Source organism: Salmo salar, chromosome 12, assembly GCF_965601325.2.
Source record: "Salmo salar chromosome 12, fSalSal1, whole genome shotgun sequence".
Taxonomy (NCBI): domain Eukaryota; kingdom Metazoa; phylum Chordata; class Actinopteri; order Salmoniformes; family Salmonidae; genus Salmo; species Salmo salar.
In genome coordinates this window covers 106,043,259-106,069,471 of record NC_138302.1, presented here as the reverse complement: position 1 = coordinate 106,069,471, position 26,213 = coordinate 106,043,259, and the positions used below count along the sequence as shown (strand labels likewise).

At 44.7% G+C, this 26,213-nt stretch overlaps 1 protein-coding gene across 4 annotated transcripts in view; it reads right to left on the bottom strand.

Moving 5' to 3' along the window:
- Positions 1-26,213, bottom strand: part of LOC106566264 (lysine-specific demethylase phf2) — a 215,829-nt gene that overhangs the window by 166,000 nt on the left and 23,616 nt on the right. For all 4 annotated transcript variants that reach the window (XM_082959534.1, XM_082959532.1, XM_082959536.1 and 1 more), the window contains exon 2: positions 973-1,058. In XM_082959534.1, the coding sequence (XP_082815660.1) occupies positions 973-1,058 (86 nt within the window). The remainder of the gene's footprint in view (positions 1-972; positions 1,059-26,213) is intronic.

The window sequence follows — 26,213 nt, the reverse complement described above, 5'->3', positions numbered from 1 at the left end:
TAGACACTATTCACTAGACACTAGACACTATTCACTAGACACTATTCACTAGACACTATTCACTATTCACTAGACACTATTCACTAGACACTAGACACTAGACACTAGACACTATTCACTAGACACTATTCACTAGACACTAGACACTATTCACTAGACACTATTCACTAGACACTAGACACTAGACACTATTCACTAGACACTAGACACTAGACACTATTCACTAGACACTATTCACTAGACACTAGACACTAGACACTAGACACTAGACACTATTCACTAGACACTATTCACTAGACACTAGACACTATTCACTAGACACTTTTCACTAGACACTATTCACTAGACACTATTCACTAGACACTATTCACTATTCACTAGACACTATTCACTAGACACTATTCACTAGACACTAGACACTATTCACTAGACACTATTCACTAGACACTATTCACTAGACACTATTCACTAGACACTATTCACTAGACACTATTCACTATTCACTAGACACTATTCACTAGACACTATTCACTAGACACTATTAACTAGACACTATTCACAAGACACTATTCACAAGACACTAGACACTATTCACTAGACACTTCACTATTCACTAGACACTAGACACTATTCACTAGACACTATTCACTAGACACTATTCACTAGACACTATTCACTAGACACTATTCACTAGACACTATTCACTAGACACTATTCACTATTCACTAGACACTATTCACTAGACACTATTCACTAGAAACTATTCACTATTCACTAGACACTATTCACTAGACACTATTCACAAGACACCAAACAGAAGAAAGCGGTTTGCACTAGCGGTTTGCACTAATTTATAAAACCCAGTACAGTGTTAGCCTGTGGGACTGCAGGTACAGGACAGCGGGTACAGGACTGCAGGTATAGGACAGCAGGTACAGGACTGCAGTAGGTACACCATACAGACAGACTTACTGGTGGATTTTCCGTCTGTCTTCTCACAGTTGGGACAGTGGTAGACGTCAATGTCTGGAGCCTCATCTTCATCCACACCAACACAGCTGGAAGAGCAGAGAGATAGTTTTTATTTATTTTTATTTCACCTTTATTTAACCAGGTAGGCCAGTTGAGAACAAGTTCTCATTTACAACTGAGACCTGGACAAGATAAAGCAAAGCAGTTTGACAACATACAACAACACAGAGTTACACATGGAGTAAACAAACATACAGTCAATAATACAGTAGAACAAAAGAAAACAAAAAGTCTATATACAGTGAGTGCAAATGAGGTAAGATAAGGCAATAAATAGGCCATGGTGGCGAAGTAATTACAATATAGCAATTAAACACGGGAATGGTAGATGTGCAGAAGATGAATGTGCAAGTAGAGATACTGAGGTGCAAAGGAGCAAGATAAATAAATAACAGTATGGGGATGAGGTAGTTGGATGGGCTATTTACAGATGGGCTATGTACAGGTGCAGTGATCTGTGAGCTGCTCTGACAGCTGGTGGTTAAAGCTAGTGAGGGAGATGTGAGTCTCCAGCTTCAGTGATTTTTACAATTCGTTCCAGTCATTGGCAGCAGAGAACTGGAAGGAAAGGCGGCCAAAGGAGGAATTGGCTTTGGGGGTGACCAGTGAAATATACCTGCTGGAGCGCGTGCTACGAGTGGGTGCTGCTATGGTGACCAGTGAGCTGAGATAAGGCGGGGCTTTACCTAGCAGAGACTTGTAGATGACCTGTAGCCAGTGGGTTTGGCGACGAGTATGAAGCGAGGGCCAACCAACGAGAGCGTACAGGTCGCAGTGGTGGGTAGTATATGGGGCTTTGGTGACAAAACGGATGGCACTGTGATAGACTGCATCCAGTTTGTTGAGTAGAGTGTTGGAGGCTATTTTATAGAAGTCGAGGATCGGTAGGATAGTCAGCATGAGTGAAGGATGCTTTGTTGCGATATAGGAAGCCGATTCCATGGTACAGGGTGTAGGAGTTGATATATAAAACAACGCAAGATTCAAGACTTCATGCTTTTCAGCTAAAATTATTATATAGAATTCTTGCCACCAACAAAATGTTGAATATTTGGGGCGTACAATCATCACAGCTCTGCAGATTTTGTTGTGAGGATACAGAATCAATAGACCATTTATTTTGGTATTGCCCTCAGGTAGCCTGTTTCTGGTCTCAGATTCAGGAATGGCTGAAAATGCATAGCATTGATCTAAAATTGACCCTAGAAATAGCACTGTTAGGAGATCTGGAGTGACCGGGTCAGTCAATTACTAATATACTAATACTCTTAGTATAAATATTTATCTTCAAATCGCAATCTGTAGATTCTATTCGATTAGATAGATTGAAATTGTACATTAAACATCATAGTATAATTGAAAGATATGTGTTGCGTAGAAACAGGAAGTGGGTGGCCAGCAGAGATAGATGGGATGGGCTGAGGGAAGCTGAGGGTTGGGATGGGTTGAAACAGGAAGTGGGTGGCCAGCAGAGATAGATGGGATGGGCCGAGGGAAGCTGAGGGTTGGGATGGGTTGAAACAGGAAGTGGGTGGCCAGCAGAGATAGATGGGATGGGCTGAGGGAAGCTGAGGGTTGGGATGGGTTGAAACAGGAAGTGGGAGGCCAGCAGAGATAGATGGGATGGGCTGAGGGAAGCTGAGGGTTGGGATGGGTTGAAACAGGAAGTGGGTGGCCAGCAGAGATAGATGGGATGGGCTGAGGGAAGCTGAGGGTTGGGATGGGTTGAAACAGGAAGTGGGTGGCCAGCAGAGATAAATGGGATGGGCTGAGGGAAGCTGAGGGTTGGGATGGGTTGAAACAGGAAGTGGGTGGCCAGCAGAGATAGATGGGATGGGCTGAGAGAAGCTGAGGGTTGGGATGGGTTGAAACAGGAAGTGGGTGGCCAGCAGAGATAGATGGGATGGGCCGAGGGAAGCTGAGGGTTGGGATGGGTTGAAACAGGAAGTGGGTGGCCAGCAGAGATAGATGGGATGGGCTGAGGGAAGCTGAGGGTTGGGATGGGTTGAAACAGGAAGTGGGTGGCCAGCAGAGATAGACAGGATGGGCTGAGGGAAGCTGAGGGTTGGGATGGGTTGAAACAGGAAGTGGGTGGCCAGCAGAGATAGATGGGATGGGCTGAGGGAAGCTGAGGGTTGGGATGTGGAATTGGAGACAAGTGGGAGTGGAGTGGCTGTGTGGGAGAGAGAATGATGGTCAAAAGATAAAGGGGGAAAGAAAGTCTAAATAAAACATAATAAAAGCACATTTGAATGACACTAAGTGGCAGTGTTTTTACAACTAATGCCGGTTTGCCTGAGGATGATGCCGTGCAGGTGTTGGTACACATGCATATACACACACTCTCATTCAAATAAACACATACAAGAACACACACATACATGTAATAGTGCCCAGACATGCACACAAACATATACAGTTGGCGTTGCTGTTATGACTTCAGTTGTCCTTCATGTCCTTTGTTTTAAATGGATTATTTATTATTTATTATTGTTGTTTGCTGTTTTCTTCTGTCTTTTCCTTTTGTCTCTTTAGTTCATTCTCTTGGTTGTTGGTGCATTATGGGGGTTCTTGGAGGGTTGAGGGAGCAGCTATTGGGGAACTGTGGGGGGATCTTGGAGGGTTGAGGGAGCAGCTATTGGGGAACTGTGGGGGGATCCTGGAGGGTTGAGGGAGCAGCTATTGGGGAACTGTGGGGGGATCTTGGAGGGTTGAGGGAGCAGCTATTGGGGAACTGTGGGGGGGATCCTGGAGGGTTGAGGGAGCAGCTATTGGGGAACTGTGGGGGGGATCTTGGAGGGTTGAGGGAGCAGCTATTGGGGAACTGTGGGGGGGATCCTGGAGGGTTGAGGGAGCAGCTATTGGGGAACTGTGGGGGGGATCCTGGAGGGTTGAGGGAGCAGCTATTGGGGAACTGTGGGGGGGATCTTGGAGGGTTGAGGGAGCAGCTATTGGGGAACTGTGGGGGGGATTTTGGAGGGTGGAGGGAGCAGCTATTGGGGAACTGTGGGGGGATCTTGGAGGGTTGAGGGAGAGCTATTGGGGAACTGTGGGGGGGATCTTGGAGGGTTGAGGGAGCAGCTATTGGGGAACTGTGGGGGGATCTTGGAGGGTGGAGGGAGCAGCTATTGGGGAACTGTGGGGGGATCTTGGAGGGTTGAGGGAGCAGCTATTGGGGAACTGTGGGGGGATCTTGGAGGGTTGAGGGAGCAGCTATTGGGGAACTGTGGGGGGATCTTGGAGGGTGGAGGGAGCAGCTATTGGGGAACTGTGGGGGGATCTTGGAGGGTTGAGGGAGCAGCTATTGGGGAACTGTGGGGGGGATCTTGGAGGGTTGAGGGAGCAGCTATTGGGGAACTGTGGGGGGATCCTGGAGGGTTGAGGGAGCAGCTATTGGGGAACTGTGGGGGGGATCTTGGAGGGTTGAGGGAGCAGCTATTGGGGAACTGTGGGGGGATCTTGGAGGGTTGAGGGAGCAGCTATTGGGGAACTGTGGGGGGATCTTGGAGGGTTAAGGGAGCAGCTATTGGGGAACTGTGGGGGGATCTTGGAGGGTTAAGGGAGCAGCTATTGGGGAACTGTGGGGGGGATCTTGGAGGGTTGAGGGAGCAGTTATTGGGGAACTGTGGGGGGATCTTGGAGGGTTGAGGGAGCAGCTATTGGGGAACTGTGGGGGGGATCTTGGAGGGTTGAGGGAGCAGCTATTGGGGAACTGTGGGGGGGATCTTGGAGGGTTGAGGGAGCAGCTATTGGGGAACTGTGGGGGGATCTTGGAGGGTTGAGGGAGCAGCTATTGGGGAACTGTGGGGGGATCTTGGAGGGTTGAGGGACAGCTATTGGGGAACTGTGGGGGGGATCTTGGAGGGTTGAGGGACAGCTATTGGGGAACTGTGGGGGGGATCTTGGAGGGTTGAGGGAGCAGCTATTGGGGAACTGTGGGGGGGATCTTGGAGGGTTGAGGGCCAGCTATTGGGGAACTGTGGGGGGATCTTGGAGGGTTGAGGGAGCAGCTATTGGGGAACTGTGGGGGGATCTTGGAGGGTTGAGGGAGCAGCTATTGGGGAACTGTGGGGGGATCCTGGAGGGTTGAGGGAGCAGCTATTGGGGAACTGTGGGGGGATCTTGGAGGGTTGAGGGAGCAGCTATTGGGGAACTGTGGGGGGGATCCTGGAGGGTTGAGGGAGCAGCTATTGGGGAACTGTGGGGGGGATCTTGGAGGGTTGAGGGAGCAGCTATTGGGGAACTGTGGGGGGGATCCTGGAGGGTTGAGGGAGCAGCTATTGGGGAACTGTGGGGGGGATCCTGGAGGGTTGAGGGAGCAGCTATTGGGGAACTGTGGGGGGGATTTTGGAGGGTGGAGGGAGCAGCTATTGGGGAACTGTGGGGGGATCTTGGAGGGTTGAGGGACAGCTATTGGGGAACTGTGGGGGGGATCTTGGAGGGTTGAGGGAGCAGCTATTGGGGAACTGTGGGGGGATCTTGGAGGGTGGAGGGAGCAGCTATTGGGGAACTGTGGGGGGATCTTGGAGGGTTGAGGGAGCAGCTATTGGGGAACTGTGGGGGGATCTTGGAGGGTTGAGGGAGCAGCTATTGGGGAACTGTGGGGGGATCTTGGAGGGTGGAGGGAGCAGCTATTGGGGAACTGTGGGGGGATCTTGGAGGGTTGAGGGAGCAGCTATTGGGGAACTGTGGGGGGGATCTTGGAGGGTTGAGGGAGCAGCTATTGGGGAACTGTGGGGGGATCCTGGAGGGTTGAGGGAGCAGCTATTGGGGAACTGTGGGGGGGATCTTGGAGGGTTGAGGGAGCAGCTATTGGGGAACTGTGGGGGGATTTTGGAGGGTTGAGGGAGCAGCTATTGGGGAACTGTGGGGGGATCTTGGAGGGTTAAGGGAGCAGCTATTGGGGAACTGTGGGGGGATCTTGGAGGGTTAAGGGAGCAGCTATTGGGGAACTGTGGGGGGGATCTTGGAGGGTTGAGGGAGCAGTTATTGGGGAACTGTGGGGGGATCTTGGAGGGTTGAGGGAGCAGCTATTGGGGAACTGTGGGGGGGATCTTGGAGGGTTGAGGGAGCAGCTATTGGGGAACTGTGGGGGGGATCTTGGAGGGTTGAGGGAGCAGCTATTGGGGAACTGTGGGGGGATCTTGGAGGGTTGAGGGAGCAGCTATTGGGGAACTGTGGGGGGATCTTGGAGGGTTGAGGGACAGCTATTGGGGAACTGTGGGGGGATCTTGGAGGGTTGAGGGACAGCTATTGGGGAACTGTGGGGGGGATCTTGGAGGGTTGAGGGAGCAGCTATTGGGGAACTGTGGGGGGATCTTGGAGGGTTGAGGGCCAGCTATTGGGGAACTGTGGGGGGATCTTGGAGGGTTGAGGGAGCAGCTATTGGGGAACTGTGGGGGGATCTTGGAGGGTTGAGGGAGCAGCTATTGGGGAACTGTGGGGGGATCTTGGAGGGTTGAGGGAGCAGCTATTGGGGAACTGTGGGGGGATCTTGGAGGGTTGAGGGAGCAGCTATTGGGGAACTGTGGGGGGATCTTGGAGGGTTGAGGGAGCAGCTATTGGGGAACTGTGGGGGGATCTTGGAGGGTTGAGGGAGCAGCTATTGGGGAACTGTGGGGGGGATCTTGGAGGGTTGAGGGAGCAGCTATTGGGGAACTGTGGGGGGATCTTGGAGGGTTCGGGTTTCACTAGGTTGTGATCATGAAAAAGGAAACTATGACATATATGTTATATCACTATTATGCACACGCACCCTCACACATAAGGATGGATCTGTTGTATATATCACTATTATGCACACGCACCCTCACACATAAGGATGGCTCTGTTGTATATATCACTATCATGCACACGCACCCTCACACATAAGGATGGCTCTGTTGTATATATCACTATCATGCACACGCACCCTCACACATAAGGATGGCTCTGTTGTATATATCACTATCATGCACACGCACCCTCACACATAAGGATGGCTCTGTTGTATATATCACTATCATGCCCACGCACCCTCACACATAAGGATGGCTCTGTTGTATATATCACTATCATGCCCACGCACCCTCACACATAAGGATGGCTCTGTTGTATATATCACTATCATGCACACACACCCTCACACATAAGGATGGCTCTGCTGTGGAAAGACTGATACATGTTCGATAGTGTCTTGATGCTGTATTGTTTGTCCTTCATGTTTTAATACTTTAATGTTACTCCTTCCTTGTGTTTTTTGGAATAAAAAATTATATAAAAAAAAAAGTAATGAGGCTATATGCAGGGGGTACTGGTCCCGAGTCAATGTGCAGGGGTACAGGTTAGTAATGAGGCTATATGCAGGGGGTACAGGTTAGTAATGAGGCTATATGCAGGGGGTACTGGTCCCGAGTCAATGTGCAGGGGTACAGGTTAGTAATGAGGCTATATGCAGGGGGTACAGGTTAGTAATGAGGCTATATGCAGGGGGTACTGGTACTGAGTCAATGTGCAGGGGTACAGGTTAGTAATGAGGCTATATGCAGGGGGTACAGGTTAGTAATGAGGCTATATGCAGGGGGTACTGGTCCCGAGTCAATGTGCAGGGGTACAGGTTAGTAATGAGGCTATATGCAGGGGGTACAGGTTAGTAATGAGGCTATATGCAGGGGGTACTGGTACTGAGTCAATGTGCAGGGGTACAGGTTAGTAATGAGGCTATATGCAGGGGGTACAGGTTAGTAATGAGACTATATGCAGGGGGTACTGGTACTGAGTTAATGTGCAGGGGGTACCGGTTAGTAATGAGACTATATGCAGGGGTACCGGTTAGTAGTGAGACTATATGCAGGGGGTACCGGTTAGTAATGAGGCTATATGCAGGGGGTACCGGTTAGTAATGAGACTATATGCAGGGGTACCGGTTAGTAGTGAGACTATATGCAGGGGGTACCGGTTAGTAGTGAGACTATATGCAGGGGGTACCGGTTAGTAATGAGACTATATGCAGGGGGTACCGGTTAGTAGTGAGACTATATGCAGGGGGTACCGGTTAGTAATGAGGCTATATGCAGGGGGTACCGGTTAGTAATGAGACTATATGCAGGGGGTACCGGTTAGTAGTGAGACTATATGCAGGGGGTACCGGTTAGTAATGAGAATATATGCAGGGGTACCGGTTAGTAGTGAGACTATATGCAGGGGGTACCGGTTAGTAATGAGACTATATGCAGGGGTACCGGTTAGTAGTGAGACTATATGCAGGGGTACAGGTTAGTAATGAGACTATATGCAGGGGTACCGGTTAGTAATGAGACTATATGCAGGGGGTACCGGTTAGTAATGAGACTATATGCAGGGGGTACCGGTTAGTAGTGAGACTATATGCAGGGACTACTGGTACTGAGTTAATGTGCAGGGGTACAGGTTAGTCTAATTAATTTGTAAAGCAGATAAAGATAATAAACAGCTTGTAGCAGCAGAGTAAAAACAAAGGGGGTCAATGTAAATAGTCCAATGGCCATTTGATTAGTTAAGTTGTTCATCAGTCTTATGGCTGGGGGGTAGAAGCTGTTAAGGAGCCTTTTGGTCCTAGACTTGGCGCTCCGGTACCGCTTGCCGTGCGGCAGCAGAGAGAACAGTCTATGAAGTTACCAGCCACAGCTTATCGACCATGGAAACCTGGTGGACGCAGTCTCCTCTGAACAGTTGATGTTGGGATGGGTCTGTTACTTGAACTCCGTGAAGCATTTATTTGGGCTGCAATTTTTAAGGATGGCAACTCTTCATCCTCTGCAGCAGAGGTAACTCTGGGTCTTCCATTCCTGTGGCGGTCCTCATGAGAGCCAGTTTCATCATAGCGTTTTATGGTTTTTGCGACTGCACTTGAAGAAACTTTCATAGTTCTTGAAATGTTCTGTATGGACAGACCTTCATGTCTTAAAGTAATGAAGGGCTGTCATTTCTCTTTGCTTATTTGAGCTGTTCTTGCCACAATATGGACTTTGGTCCCGTGTGGCTCAGTTGGTAGAGCATGGTGTTTGCAACGCCAGGTTTGTGGGTTCGATTCCCACGGGGGACCAGTACGGAGAAGAAAAAAAAGAGAAAAAAAAAGATGTATGAAATGTATGCATTCACTACTGTAAGTCGCTCTGGATAAGAGCGTCTGCTAAATGACTAAAATGTAAATGTAAAATGGTCTTTTACCAAATCATCTGCATACCAACCCTACCTTGTCACAACACAACTGATTGGCTCAAACGCATTGAGAAGGAAAGAAATTCCACAAAATGTACGTTTAACAAGGCACACCTGTTCATTGAAATGCATTCCAGGTGACTACCTCATGAAGCTGGTTGAGAGAATGCCAAGTGTGTACAAAGCTGTCATCAAGGCAAAGGGTGGCTACTTTGAAGAATGTCAAATATATAATATACTTGGATTTGTTTAACACTTGTTTGGTTACTACATGTGTAAGGGTCGTTGTAGTGAATGGACCAAGGCGCAGCGGGTTGAGTGCTCATCTTAACTTTTATTGTGAGCACGACTAATAAACAAAACAATAAACGAACAGTCTTGTAGGCTCACACAGCAGTACAAAGAACACCCTCCCACAAAACCCAAACAAAACACCCCTCTATATAACGAGGAACAGTTGCCTCTAATTGAAGGCCAAATCAATGAACTAAACATAGAACTAGAAAGACTAGAACACAGAAATATACTAACATAGACCAAAACCCCGGAATACATAAATCAAACACCCCTCTACATAAACACACACCGTGAACCACATAAAACAAACACCCCCCTGTCACGTCCTGACCAAACTAAAATAAATAATAACCCCTTATACTGGTCAGAACGTGACAACATGATTCCATATGTGTTATTTATAGTGTTGATGTCTTCGCTTATTATTCAACAATGTAGAAAATAGTCAGACTAAAGAAAAACCCTGGAATGATTAACTTTTGACTGGTACCAACCCGTCTATTTTGACCCATAGTTGCGCACATGTAGGTTTTGTTGCCAAACAACCAACCCGTCTATCATAATCTGTTCAAAAGTTATTACCCCTGTAGGATGGCCAGAATCAGGGTGACCAAATCAATAGAGGCCAGATATATAAAGTGGTCAAAAAACAATCTGGAAAATCGCATCTCGTCAGCTAGGCTGGATGCTGTGAGGGAATGAAGGCTACTGGCTTCCTGACAGGTTCCCATTGAACACGCCATCTTTCATCTCAAATCCGCAGGACATGAAACATCATAGAGGTATGATGGATATTTTGAGACATGACATGTCGTATGTTCATTTGTAGTATATGCTTTTCATATTAATTCAAAATTCCTGTTATTTTTTATTTACTTCTAAAAAAACGAACAGGCATACCTCTGTGAAACGTCAACGGAGCATTGCGCATATACCAAGCGTTTTAGGATGACTTTATCCTATCCCAGGTATTCGTTGACATTAACGTTATGTCAACAGAGCTCTGTGCGTATTATGGGATGTGTTACGAAATCTGACTTTCTGGATAGAATGTTAATGATAAGTTAAATAGAGAAAGAACTGAACGATTCAGAACGTGAATAATCATATTTGTCTTAGTAAAATGTATTTTATAACATACGGACGTTTTTTTTTGTTTTTGTTGCCAACAAAACCAACATGTGCGCAACTATGGGTCAAAACAGACGGGGTTGGTACCAGTCAAAAGTTTGGACACACCTACTCTATGACTGGTTCTGGAGATGAATTTAGCAAAAGATGGAAACACACACTGGCCATTCTTTGACTCCGCCATCGATGACGTCCACAGTATCGGCATTTCCATAGGTTTGTTCTGTTTAAAATCTGTTTTAGAAATAGTTAGAAAGAATAAGATGAAGCTCAGTAATATGGATAACTACTGAAAGACAGCTGATAAGCTGTTCCACACCGTAATGGAACAACCTTCGGTAGGACGCTGGCAGGCCTCGGCAGACCTTGTGCATGGTTCTCACACAGGAAGTGGAATGATCAAATGACATGTAACAAAGTATAAATTCCTAGAAAGTTCTTTATCTGGACAGATTCTAAAGTTACACCAATCAAAGCAGTGTAGTGAAGCAGAACTTTAGTGGTCAAAACCATACATGGGGGGGGGAGAGGGTTTGCGAAATGCTGACATATCACGCAATTATACCATTTATAAAATTGTCATATATATTTTTAATTAAAAAAAAATAGCTAAAAAAGAAGTTAACATTGATAAATTATCCGATGAATTCTGATAATTTTCACGCCCCCCCCCAAAAAAAACGGAAGTGCAAAAAAACAGATTCCCCCCCCCCCCCCCCCATATTTTAATCCATTGCTCAGAAGGCCCAGTGGACACAAGGCTGTTTGGTTCATCTCAGTCACCAAGAGGAAGAACTTAACAGCTGTTTCTGATGAATAAACATGCTGTTGGGTGGTAACATTCAAATAAAACCCAGCCCTGCAAACAAACATAGGCTTAACATTATTATTCTTTTGTAATATCATAGGAAAAGACACCGCATTCACACAGATTTGCACGAAGTGGGCAGTTAGGTCTCGTCACTTCAATCCCAAATATACAGTTGAAGTGGGAAGTTTACATACACCTTAGCCAAATACATTTAAACTCAGTTTTTCACAATTCCTGACATTTAATCCTAGTAAAAATTCCCTGTCGTAGGTCAGTTAGGATCACCACTTTATTTTAAGAATGTGAAATGTCAGAATAATAGTAGAGAGAATGATTTATTTCAGCTTTTATTTCTTTCATCACATTCCCAGTGGGTCAGAAGTTTACATACACTCAATTAGTATTTGGCAGCATTGCCTTTAAATTGTTTAACTTGGGTCAAACGTTTCAAGTAGCTTTCCACAAGCTTCCCACAATAAGTTGGGTGAATTTTGGCCCATTCCTCCTGACAGAGCTGGTGTAACTGAGTCAGGTTTGTAGGCCTCCTTGCTCGCACACGCTTTTTCAGTTCTGCCCACACATTTTCTATAGGATTGAGGTCAGGGCTTTGTGATGGCCACTCCAATACCTTGACTTTGTTGTCCTTAAGCCATTTTGCCACAACTTTGGAAGTATGCTTGGGGTCATTGTCCATTTAGAAGACCCATTTGCGACCAAGCTTTAACTTCCTGACTGATGTCTTGAGATGTTGCTTCAATATATACACAATTTTCCTCCCTCATGATGCCATCTATTTTGTGAAGTGCACCAGTCCCTCCTGTAGCAAAGCACCCCCACAACATGATGCTGCCACCCCCGTGCTTCACGGTTTGGATGGTGTTCTTTGGCTTGCAAGCCTCCCCCTTTTTCCTCCAGACATAACAATGGTCATTATGGCCAAACAGTTCTAATTTTGTTTCATCAGACCAGAGGACATTTCTCCAAAAAGTACGATCTTTGTCCCCATGTGCAGTTGCAAACTGTAGTCTGGCTTTTTTATGGCGGTTTTGGAGCAGTGGCTTCTTCCTTGCTGAGCGGCCTTTCAGGTTATGACAATATAGGACACGTTTTACTGTGGATATAGATACTATAGTACCTGTTTCCTCCAGCATCTTCCCAGGGTCCTTTGCTGTTGATCTGGGATTGATTTGCACTTTTCGCACCAAAGTACGTTCATCTCTAGGAGACAGAACGCGTCTCCTTCCTGAGCGGTATGACGGCTGCGTGGTCACATGGTGTTTATACTTGCGTACTATTGTTTGTACAGATGAACGTGGTACCTTCAGGCGTTTGGAAATTGCTCCCAAGGATGAACCAGACTTGTGGAGGTCCACAATTGTTTTTCTGAGGTCTTGGCTGATTTCTTTTGATTTTCCCATGACGTCAAGCAAAGAGGCACTGAGTTTGAATGTAGGCCTTGAAATACATCCACAGGTACACCTCCAATTGACACAAATTATGTCAATTAGCCTATCAGAAGATACTAAAGCCATTACATAATTTTCTGGAATTGTCCAAGCGGTTTAAAGACACCAGTTAACTTAGTGGATGTAAACTTCTGACCCACTGGAATTGTGATACAGTAAATAAGTGAAATAATCTGTCTGTAAACAACTGTTGGAAAAATGATTTGTGTCCTGCACAAAGTAAATGTCCTAACCGACTTGCCAAAACTATAGTTTGTTAACAAGAAATTTGTGGAGTGGTTGAAAAACGAGTTTTAATGACCTAATAATGACCCAACCTAATAGGGTGTAAACTTCCCACTTCAACTGTATCATAATAAGACTAAAATTATGACTTATTGACTTAAATCGTCATGGATAACCTCTGGACATTGTCTTTCAGCTCAAAAGAGTGGATTTCTACTGGTGTGGGAGTTTAACGGTTTTGATGGGATATTTTAATTCGTTGGAGTAGGATTTCCAACGGCAAGGCAGCCTGGTGTCATAGACTAGACGTAACATAGTAAACGTAAGTCCGGGCCATTCTAATTAGATACGTTTGGTATGGTTACATAAGACAGATGGTTCCTTAAGGCAAAAATGAGAGTAGGGTGGTTGGATGGGTGGGCATATAACGCCCAAAGGAATATCATCACGGACAACTTTAGTATTTTAGGAACTTTTCAACTACTTACTACTTTTTAGCTACTACTTAGCATGTTAACTAACCCTAACCTTTCTATCTAACCCTTCCCCTAAACCTAACCTAACTCCTAAACTTAACTCTTAGCTTAAACCTAACTCTAACCCCTAGGCTAGCTAATGTAAACCAGCTAGTTAACGTTAGCCACCTAGACGGAATTTGTAACATATCATACGTTTAGCAAATTCGTAACATACTGTACGTTTTGAAAATTCGTCCAATATAATACGAATTGTAATTTGTAACGTCATACGAAGTGGGTGATGGACATCCACAAATTAATACATACCATAAGAAACAAAACATTATCACACTAAATGGAGTGTCCCTGATTTACGTACAGAATAATACAAAATGCTCTGAGACCAGGTTGGGCAAGGAGGAGGGATGCATGCATCATTTCTATACTAGACGAAGCTTTGCTCAACTGTAATGTTCAAACTACTCCTTCAATGTTTCTATCTTCAAGTGAAGTTATTTTTTCACATGCACAGTAAAATGCTTTAATTTCAAGCCCAACCCAACAGTGCAGTAAAATGCTTTAATTTCAAGCCCAACCCAACAGTGCAGTAAAATGCTTTAATTTCAAGCCCAACCCAACAGTGCAGTATTCAATATTAAAAAGTATAACTAACAGGAAAATAATGTTGAAAAAACACAAGAAATAACTAATAAAACAGGAAGCTATATACAATGTGCAGGGATACTGGAGTATTTGTGAAAGGGATTAGAAGAATGTGACTGGTAGCAGGATAAATAATAATAATAAACAGTATGGCAACAGCATATGTGGTGTGTGCTTGGAGGTGTGTGTGTGTGTGTGTGTGTGTGTGTGTGTGTGTGTGTGTGTGTGTGTGTGTGCGTGTGCGCGCTCAAGAGTGTCATGTAAACAGGGCTGAAAAGAGGCTGGTAGCAGGAATATATAAATACAATGGTAATATACTAATGACAGCATATACAGAGCATTCGGAAAGTATTCAGACCCCTTTACATTTTCCACATTTTGTTACTTTACAGCCTTATTCTAAAATGACACGGCTGAAACAGAGAGAAACCCAGACTACATGGACACGGCTGAAACAGAGAGAAACCCAGACTACATGGACATGGCTGAAACAGAGAAACCCAGACTACATGGACATGGCTGAAACAGAGAAACCCAGACTACATGGACACGGCTGAAACAGAGAAACCCAGACTACATGGACACGGCTGAAACAGAGAAACCCAGACTACATGGACACGGCTGAAACAGAGAAACCCAGACTACATGGACACGGCTGAAACAGAGAAACCCAGACTACATGGACACGGCTGAAACAGAGAAACCCAGACTACATGGACACGGCTGAAACAGAGAAACCCAGACTACATGGACACGGCTGAAACAGAGAAACCCAGACTACATGGACACGGCTGAAACAGAGAAACCCAGACTACATGGACACGGCTGAAACAGAGAAACAGAGAAACCCAGACTACATGGACACGGCTGAAACAGAGAGAAACCCAGACTACATGGACACGGCTGAAACAGAGAAACCCAGACTACATGGACACGGCTGAAACAGAGAAACCCAGACTACATGGACACGGCTGAAACAGAGAAACCCAGACTACATGGACACGGCTGAAACAGAGAAACCCAGACTACATGGACACGGCTGAAACAGAGAAACAGAGAAACCCAGACTACATGGACACGGCTGAAACAGAGAAACCCAGACTACATGGACACGGCTGAAACAGAGAAACAGAGAAACCCAGACTACATGGACACGGCTGAAACAGAGAAACCCAGACTACATGGACACGGCTGAAACAGAGAAACAGAGAAACCCAGACTACATGGACACGGCTGAAACAGAGAAACCCAGACTACATGGACACGGCTGAAACAGAGAAACCCAGACTACATGGACACGGCTGAAACAGAGAAACAGAGAAACCCAGACTACATGGACACGGCTGAAACAGAGAAACCCAGACTACACGTCTCCGTATTATTGCACCAACTCTGCTGATTTTCCTGTTGGATTCCAATAATAACCAATAACCTGACTCCCATCAGAACTCACCCTGGCCTGCAGTATGAATCACCATGTGCCAATACAGTCCGCTGTGTTCAATAAGGTCATCAGCATGTAAAAGGACCCATGAGTACCAATATGTGAAGTTTATAGTCTTCCCTGTGGCTCAGTTGGTAGAGCATGGTGTTTGCAACGCCAGCGTTGTGGGTTCGATTCCCACGCTGGGCCAGTACAAAAAAACTTTTAAAAAGTATATAAAAAATATGCATGAAATGAAATGTATGCATTCACTACTGTAAGTCGCTCTGGATAAGAGCGTCTGCTAAATGACTAAAAATGTAAATAGGAGTATGTCAAATTTGGTGTCAAATGAAAGCGAAGAACCTACAATTTTCCATCCTAAAAATGAGAAATATGTAAAGGCTTTGATTTCTGGATAAACAGATGGAAAAGGGATATTGAAAAACATCTACCAGAGAAAGTCTTTAAAAGGTAAAAGAAATACATCAAAACACATGAAAGTTGACGTAAAGACCCCTGCCAACTAAAACCAACACTATACACCGAGTGTACAAAACATTAGGATCACCCTTCCTAATATTGAGTTGCACCCCCTTTGCCCTCAGAACAGCCTCAATTCGTCGGGATATGGACTCTACAACTGTCGAAAGCTTTACGCAGGGATGCTGGCCCATGTGGACTCCAATTCGTTTAGGGTTTAGTTTATGATTTGTCCCAAACACAATGCTTTTAGTTATAACTGGGTTCCACAGGGATGCTGGCCCATGTGGACTCCAATTCTTTCCACAGTTGTGTCAAGTTGGATGGATGTCCTTTGGGTGGGGGACCATTCTTAATACACACAGGAAACTGTTGAGGGTGAAAAACCCAGCAGCGTTACAGTTCTTGACACAGTCAAACTGGTGTGCCTGGCACCATACCCCGTTCAAAGGAACTTCAATCTGAACGGCACACATACACTAACCACATCTGGGGCGGCAGGTAGCCTAGTGGTTAGAGCGTTGGACTAGTAACCGAAAGGTTGCTGGATCGAGTCCCCGAGCTGACAAGGTAGAAATCTGTTGTTCTGCCCCTGAACAAGGCAGTTAACCCACTGTTCCTAGGCCGTCATTGAAAATAAGAATTTGTTCTTAACTGACTTGCCTCGTTAAATAAAGGTTACATGTCTCAAGGTTTATAAATCCTTCTTTAACTTGTCTCCTCCCCTTCATCTACACGGATTTGAATTGGATTTAACAAGTGACATCAATAAGGGATCATAGATTTCACCTGGTCAGTCTATGTCATGGAAAGAGTGTAGTTCAGTAGAGCTCAGACCAGTATAATGTACTTTACAGTACTTTACAGTACTTTACTTTACTGTACTGAACTCTACTGTGATGTGCTGCAATGTCCAAACTTCTGAAATATAGATCCAATCTATGATTGTTTATTATTATTTATTTATTATTCATGTTTAGTGGTAATTGTTTAAAGTAGACTTCTGCATATAGGTGTATGGTTTGTTCAACTTTGCAATCAATGGATTTTGATTGAGATACATTTTAAAATGAGCCTCAGCATCACCCTGTTAGCATGGAATCGCCCATAACCATGTGTCTGTTAGCCAATAGCAGTATGCTTTGATGCCTTTAGCAGTATGCTTTGTGTCCCTTTAGCCAATAGCAGTATGCTTTGAGTCCATTTAGCCAATAGCAGTATGCTTTGTGTCCCTTCAGCCAATAGCAGTATGCTTTGTGTGTCTGTTAGCCAATAGCAGTACGCTTTGATGCCTTTAGCCAATAGCAGTACGCTTTGATGCCTTTAGCCAATAGCAGTATGCTTTGATGCGTCTGTTAGCCAATAGCAGTATGCTTTGATGCCTTTAGCCAATAGCAGTATGCTTTGATGCCTTTAGCCAATAGCGGTATGCTTTGATGCCTTTAGCCAATAGCAGTATGCTTTGTGTGTCTGTTAGCCAATAGCAGTACGCTTTGATGCATTTAGCAGTATGCTTTGATGCCTTTAGCCAATAGCAGTACGCTTTGATGCATTTAGCAGTATGCTTTGATGCCTTTAGCCAATAGCAGTATGCTTTGATGCCTTTAGCAGTATGCTTTGATGCCTTTAGCCAATAGCAGTATGTGTTGATGCCTTTAGCCAATAGCAGTATGCTTTGATGCGTCTGTTAGCCAATAGCAGTATGCTTTGATGCCTTTAGCCAATAGCAGTATGCTTTGATGCCTTTAGCCAATAGCAGTATGCTTTGATGCCTTTAGCCAATAGCGGTATGCTTTGATGCCTTTAGCCAATAGCAGTATGCTTTGTGTGTCTGTTAGCCAATAGCAGTACGCTTTGATGCATTTAGCAGTATGCTTTGATGCCTTTAGCCAATAGCAGTACGCTTTGATGCATTTAGCAGTATGCTTTGATGCCTTTAGCCAATAGCAGTATGTGTTGATGCCTTTAGCCAATAGCAGTATGCTTTGATGCGTCTGTTAGCCAATAGCAGTATGCTTTGATGCCTTTAGCCAATAGCAGTATGTGTTGATGCCTTTAGCCAATAGCAGTATGCTTTGATGCGTCTGTTAGCCAATAGCAGTATGCTTGGATGCCTTTAGCCAATAGCAGGATGCTTTGACTACAGTGCATTGGGAAAGTATTCAGACCCCTTGACTTTTTCTGGATTTTGTTACGTTACAGCCTTGTTCTTAAATTGATTAAATTGTTTCCCCCCCCCCTCATCAATCTACACACAATACCCCATAATGATTTTTATTTATTTTATTTCACCTTTATTTAACCAGGTAGGCCAGTTGAGAACAAGTTCTCATTTACAAATACGACCTGGCCAAGATAAAGCAAAGCAGTTCGACACAAACAACAACACAGAGTTACACATGGAATAAACAAACATACAGTCAATAATACAGTAGAAAACGTCTATATACAGTGTGTGCAAATGAGGTGAGATAAGGGAAGTAAGCCAATAAATAGGCCATAGTGGTGAAATAATTACAACTTACTAATTAAACACTGGACTGGTAGATGTGCAGAAGATGAATGTGCAAGTAGAGACACTGGGGTGCAAAGGAGCAAAATAAATAAAATAAATACAGTATGGGGATGAGGTAGTTGGATGGGCTGTGTACAGGTGCAGTGATCTGTGAGCTGCTCTGACAGCTGGTGGTTAAAGCTAGTGAGGGAGATGTGAGTCTCCAGCTTCAGTGATTTTTACAATTCGTTCCAGTCATTGGCAGCAGAGAACTGGAAGGAAAGGCGGCCAAAGGAGGAGTTGGCTTTGGGGGTGAGCAGTGAGATATACCTGCTGGAGCGCCTGCTATAGGTGGGTGCTGCTATGGTGACCAGTGAGCTGAGATAAGGCGGGGCTTTACCTAGCAGAGACTTGTAGATGACCTGGAGCCAGTGGGTCTGGCGACGAATATGTAGCGAGGGCCAGCCGACTTGAGCATACAGGTCGCAGTGGTGGGTAGTATATGGGGCTTTGGTGACAAAACGGATGGCACTGTGATAGACTGCATCCAGTTTTCTGAGTAGAGTGTTGGAGGCTATTTTGTAAATGACATCGCCGAAGTCAAGGATCGGTAGGAGAGTCAGTTTTACGAGGGTATGTTTGGCAGCGTGAGTGAAGGATGCTTTGTTGCGAAATAGGAAGCCGATTCTAGATTTAATTTTGGATTGGAGATGCTTAATGTGAGTCTGGAAGGAGTGTTTACAGTCTAACCAGTCTATGATAACCAGTCTAATTATAAAGCAAAAACAGTTTTTTTGAAATCTTGGCAATTGTATAAAAAAAAAGGAAATATCACATTTACATTGGACCGCAGAGTGAAGGAAAAGCAGTCAACAAGTGCTCAGCATATGTGGGAACTCCTTCAAGACGTTTGGAAACGCATTCCAGGTGACTAACTCATGAAGCTGGTTGAGAGAATGCCAACCAGAGTGTGCAAAGCTGTCATCAAGGCAAAGGGTGGCTAACTTGAAGAATTGCAAATATAAAATATATTTTGATTTGTTTATCACTTTTTTGGTTACTGCATGATTCCACATGTTATTTCATAGTACATGTCATCAATATTATTCCACAATGCAGAAAACAGTAAAAATTATGAAAAACCCTGGAATGAGTAGGTGTGTCCAAACCTTTGACTGGTACTGTACATGGTACAGTCAGGATCTATATGGTACAGTCTGGATCTATACAGCTATATGGTACAGTCTGGATCTATACAGCTATATGGTACAGTCTGGACCTATACAGCTATATGGTACAGTCTGGACCTATACAGCTATATGGTACAGTCTGGATCTATATGGTACAGTCAGAACCTATACAGCTACATGGTACAGTCTGGATCTATACAGCTATATGGTACAGTCTGGACCTATACAGCTATATGGTACAGTCTGGATCTATACAGCTACATGGTACAGTCTGGATCTATACAGCTACATGGTACAGTCTGGATCTATATGGTACAGTCTGGATCTATACAGCTATATGGTACAGTCTGGACCTATACAGCTACATGGTACAGTCTGGACCTATATGGTACAGTCTGGATCTATACAGCTATATGGTACAGTCTGGACCTATACAGCAATATGGTACAGTCTGGACCTATACAGCAACATGGTACAGTCTGGATCTATACAGCTATATGGTACAGTCTGGACCTATATGGTACAGTCTGGATCTATACAGCTATATGGTACAGTCTGGATCTATACAGCTATATGGTACAGTCTGGACCTATACAGCAATATGGTACAGTCTGGATCTATACAGCTATATGGTACAGTCTGGATCTATAAAGCTATATGGTACAGTCTTGATCTATACAGCTACATGGTACAGTCTGGACCTATACAGCAATATGGTACAGTCTGGACCTATACAGCAACATGGTACAGTCTGGATCTATACAGCAATATGGTACAGTCTGGACCTATATGGTACAGTCTGGATCTATACAGCTATATGGTACAGTCTGGATCTATACAGCTATATGGTACAGTCTGGACCTATACAGCTATATGGTACAGTCTGGACCTATACAGCTATATGGTACAGTCTGGACCTATACAGCTATATGGTACAGTCTGGATCTATACAGCTATATGGTACAGTCTTGATCTATACAGCTACATGGTACAGTCTGGACCTATACAGCAATATGGTACAGTCTGGACCTATACAGCAACATGGTACAGTCTGGATCTATACAGCAATATGGTACAGTCTGGACCTATATGGTACAGTCTGGATCTATACAGCTATATGGTACAGTCTGGATCTATACAGCTATATGGTACAGTCTGGACCTATACAGCTATATGGTACAGTCTGGACCTATACAGCTATATGGTACAGTCTGGATCTATACAGCTATATGGTACAGTCTGGATCTATACAGCTATATGGTACAGTCTGGATCTATACAGCTATATGGTACAGTCTGGATCTATACAGCTATATGGTACAGTCTGGATCTATACAGCTATATGGTACAGTCTGGATCTATATGGTACAGTCTGGATCTATACAGCTATATGGTACAGTCTGGATCTATATGGTACAGTCTGGATCTATATGGTACAGTCTGGATCTATACAGCTATATGGTACAGTCAGGATCTATATGGTACAGTCAGGATCTATACAGCTATATGGTACAGTCTGGACCTATACAGCCATATGGTACAGTCTGGACCTTGTGTGAACAGGTATAAAAGACAAGGTTGGTGATTTACTGCCACCTGCAGTTCTGGAATGTTTTCTCACAACTATCATTCATTGGCTGATCCCTCCTGATGACCTTGATAGAAGTATGTGATCCTTCCATAACCCATAGGAAGTCCTACCTATGGGTTACTTCAACATGGTGAAAGTCCTCAATGCTAAAATGGGATTTTGGGCAATCTCTCTCACCAGTGATTGCATTTCATTTCCGGTCACACTTGTTTACGTGCTGCTGTGCGTTTTGTTGCCAACCTTACTTTGCTACCTGACAACTTTACGGGTTTTACTTTTTAATTACCGTTTATATTTTTAGTTTCTCCCTCACTCAACTTTTTTTTCATTCAACTTTTTCACTCCGGACGTTTTATCTGGACATGGTTCGTCAGGACTTCAAACAGCCGAAGCTAAGTAACATTAACATGATGCCTTCTAATTGCAGTCGTTGTACTTATAATATACAGGAGAACGATCGCCTTACGGCAAGGATAGCTGTGCTGCAAGCCCAGCTTCAGACGCGATCGTTAGGCAAGGGTAATTTCAGTGTAGGAAAGGATGAAACAGCGTCTGTGCCACCAGTAAGTACAGATAGTAACGTTAGTATAAACCCCCTCGCACGGTCCCCGCAGCCGGACAACTTTCTCATGGCTTCTGGAGGGAAACGCTGTAGGAATGCTCAACCGGTGTCGCTTATTCAGCCGACAGAAACTTTCAACCGGTTCTCCCCATTAAGCGAGTCGGAGTCGGAGGCCGAGACTTCTCTGGTCTCTACTCCTCCCGTTACGGGGTCTGAGACGCCGACGGCTCCCACCATTAGCTCTGACAAATTGAAAACCCTAGTCATTGGCGACTCCATTACCCGCAGTATTAGACTTAAAACAAATCATCCAGCGATCATACACTGTTTACCAGGGGGCAGGGCTACGTTAAGGCTAATCTAAAGACGGTGCTGGCTAAAGCTAAAACTGGCGAGTGTAGAGAGTATAGAGATATTGTTATCCACGTCGGCACCAACGATGTTAGGATGAAACAGTCAGAGGTCACCAAGCGCAACATAGCTTCAGCGTGTAAATCAGATAGAAAGATGTGTCGGCATCGATTAATTGTCTCTGGCCCCCTCCCAGTTAGGGGGAGTGATGAGCTCTACAGCAGAGTCTCACAACTCAATCGCTAGTTGAAAACTGTTTTCTGCCCCTCCCAAAAGATAGAATTTGTAGATAATTGGCCCTCTTTCTGGGACTCACCCACAAACAGGACCAAGCCTGGCCTGTTGAGGAGTGACGGACTCCATCCTAGCTGGAGGGGTGCTCTCATCTTATCTACGAACATAGACAGGGCTCTAACTCCTCTAGCTCCACAATGAAGTAGGGTGCAGGCCAGGCAGCAGGCTGTTAGCCAGCCTGCCAGCTTAGTGGAGTCTGCCACTAGCACAGTCAGCGTAGTCAGCTCAGCTATCCCCACTGAGACCGTGTCTGTGCCTCGATCTAGGTTGGGCAAAACTAAACATGGCGGTGTTTGCCTGAGCAATCTCACTGGAATAAAGACCTCCTCCATTCCTGCCATTATTGAAAGAGATTGTGATACCTCACATCTCAAAATTGGGTTACTTAATGTTAGATCCCTCACTTCCAAGGCAGTTATAGTCAATGAACTAATCACTGATCATAATCTTGATGTGATTGGCCTGACTGAAACATGGCTTAAGCCTGATGAATTTACTGTGTTAAATGAGGCCTCACCCCCTGGTTACATTAGTGACCATACCCCCCGTGCATCCGGCAAAGGCGGAGGTGTTGCTAACATTTACGATAGCAAATTTCAATCTGGACCCTATTCCAATTAAACTACTGAAAGAGCTGCTTCCTGTGCTTGGCCCTCCTATGTTGAACATAATAAACGGCTCTCTATCCACCGGATGTGTACCAACAAAAAAAATATATAACGTTTTCGTCTTTTGAGCTTCTAGTCATGAAATCTATGCAGCCTACTCACTCACTTTTTATAGCTACTGTTTACAGGCCTCCTGGGCCATATGCAGCGTTCCTCACCGAGTTCCCTGAATTCCTATCGGACCTTGTAGTCATAGCAGATAATATTCAAATTTTTGGTGACTTTAATTTTCACATGGAAAAGTCCACAGACCCACTCCAAAAGGCTTTCGGAGCCATCATCGACTCAGTGGGTTTTGTCCAACATGTCTCTGGACCTACTCACTGCCACAGTCATACTCTGGACCTAGTTTTGTCCCATGGAATAAATGTTGTGGATCTTAATGTTTTTCCTCATAACCCTGGACTATCGGACAACCATTTTATTACGTTTGCAATCGCAACAAATAATCTGCTCAGACCCCAACCAAGGAGCATCAAAAGGCATGTTATAAATTCTCAGACAACCCAAAGATTCCTTGATGCCCTTCCAGACTCCCTCTGCCTACCCAAGGACGTCAGAGGACAAAAATCAGTTAACTAAAAACATTTGTCATAAGAAACTAGCTCCCTGGTATACAGAAAATACACGAGCTCTGAAGCATGCTTCCAGAAAATTGGAACGGAAATGGCGCCACACCAAACTGGAAGTCTTCCGACTAGCTTGGAAGGACAGTACCGTGCAGTATCGAAGAGCCCTCACTGCTGCTCGATCATCCTATTTTTCCAACTTAATTGAGGAAAATAAGAACAATCCGAAATTTCTTTTTGATACTAACGCAAAGCTAACTAAAAAGCAGCCTTCGCAAATGGAGGATGGCTTTCACTTCAGCAGTAATAAATTTATGAACTTCTTTGAGGAAAAGATCATGATCATTAGAAAGCAAATTACAGACTCCTCTTTAAATCTGCGTATTCCTCCAAAGCTCTGTTGTCCTGAGTCTGCACAACTCTGCCAGGACCTAGGATCAAGGGAGATAAAGTGTTTTAGTACTATATCTCTTGACACAATGATGAAAATAATCATGGCCTCTAAACCTTCAAGCTGCATACTGGACCCTATTCCGACTAAACTACTGAAAGAGCTGCTTCCTGTCCCTCCTATGTTGAACATAATAAACGGCTCTCTATCCACCGGATGTGAACCAAACTCACTAAAAGTGGCAGTAATAAAGCCTCTCTTGAAAAAGCTAAACCTTGACCCAGAAAATATAAAAAACTATCGGCCTATATCGAATCTTCCATTCCTCTCAAAAAAAATTGAAAAAGCTGTTGCGCAGCAACTCACTGCCTTCCTGAAGACAAACAATGTATACAAAATGCTTCAGTCTGGTTTTAGACCCCATCATAGCACTGAGACGGCACTTGTGAAGGTGGTAAATGACCTTTTAATGACGTCAGACCGAGGCTCTGCATCTGTCCTCGTGCTCCTAGACCTTAGTGCTGCTTTTGATACCATCAATCACCCCATTCTTTTGGAGAGATTGGAAACCCAAATTGGTCTACACGGACAAGTTCTGGCCTGGTTTAGATCTTATCTGTCGGAAAGATATCAATTTGTCTCTGTGAATGGTTGGTCCTCTGACAAATCAACTGTAAATTTCGGTGTTCCTCAAGGTTCCGTTTTAGGACCACTACTGTTTTCACTATATATTTTACCTCTTGGGGATGTCATTCGAAAACATAATGTTAAATTTCACTGCTATGCGGACGACACACAGCTGTACATTTCAATGAAACATGGTGAAGCCCCAAAATTGCCCTCGCTAGAAGCCTGTGTTTCAGACAAAAGGAAGTGGATGGCTGCAAACTTTCTACTTTTAAACTCGGACAAAACAGAGATGCTTGTTCTAGGTCCCAAGAAACAAAGAGATCTTCTGTTGAATCTGACAATTAATCTTGATGGTTGTACAGTCGTCTCAAATAAAACTGTGAAGGACCTCGGCGTTACTCTGGACCATGATTTCTCTTTTGACGAACATATCAAGACTGTCTCAAGGACAGCTTTTTTCCATCTACGTAACATTGCAAAAATCAGAAACCTTCTGTCCAAAAATGACGCAGAAAAATTAATCCATGCTTTTGTCCTCCTAATTGTCCCTAGAATTTCTAAGCAAACAGCTGGAGGCAGGGCTTTCTCCTATAGAGATCCATTTTTATGGAATGGTCTGCCTACCCATGTGAGAGACGCAGACTCGGTCTCAACCTTTAAGTCTTTACTGAAGACTCATCTCTTCAGTAGGTCATATGATTGAGTGTAGTCTGGCCCAGGAGTGTGAAGGTGAACAGAAAGGCTCTGGAGCAACGAACCGCCCTTGCTGTCTCTGCCTGGCCAGTTCCCCTCTCTCCACTGGGATTCTCTGCCTCTAACCCTATTACAGGGGCTGAGTCACTGGCTTACTGGTGCTCTTCCATGCCGTCCCTAGGAGGGGTGCATCACTTGAGTGGGTTGAGTCACTGACGTGGTCTTCCTGTCTGGGTTGGCGCCCCCCCTTGGGTTGTGCCATGGCGGAGATCTTTGTGGGCTATACTCGGCCTTGTCTCAGGATGGTAAGTTGGTGATTGAAGATATCCCTGTAGTGGTGTGGGGGCTGTGCTTTGGCAAAGTGGGTGGGGTTATATCCTTCCTGTTTGGCCCTGTCCGGGGGTATCATCGGATGGGGCCACAGTGTTTCCTGACCACTCCTGTCTCAGCCTCCAGTATTTATACTGCAGTAGTTTATGTGTCGGGGGGCTAGGGTCAGTCTGTTATATCTGGAGTATTTCTCCTGTCTTATCCGGTGTCCTGTGTGAATTTTAATATGCTCTCTCTAATTCTCACTTTCTTTCTTTCTCTCTCTCTCTCGGAGGACCTGAGCC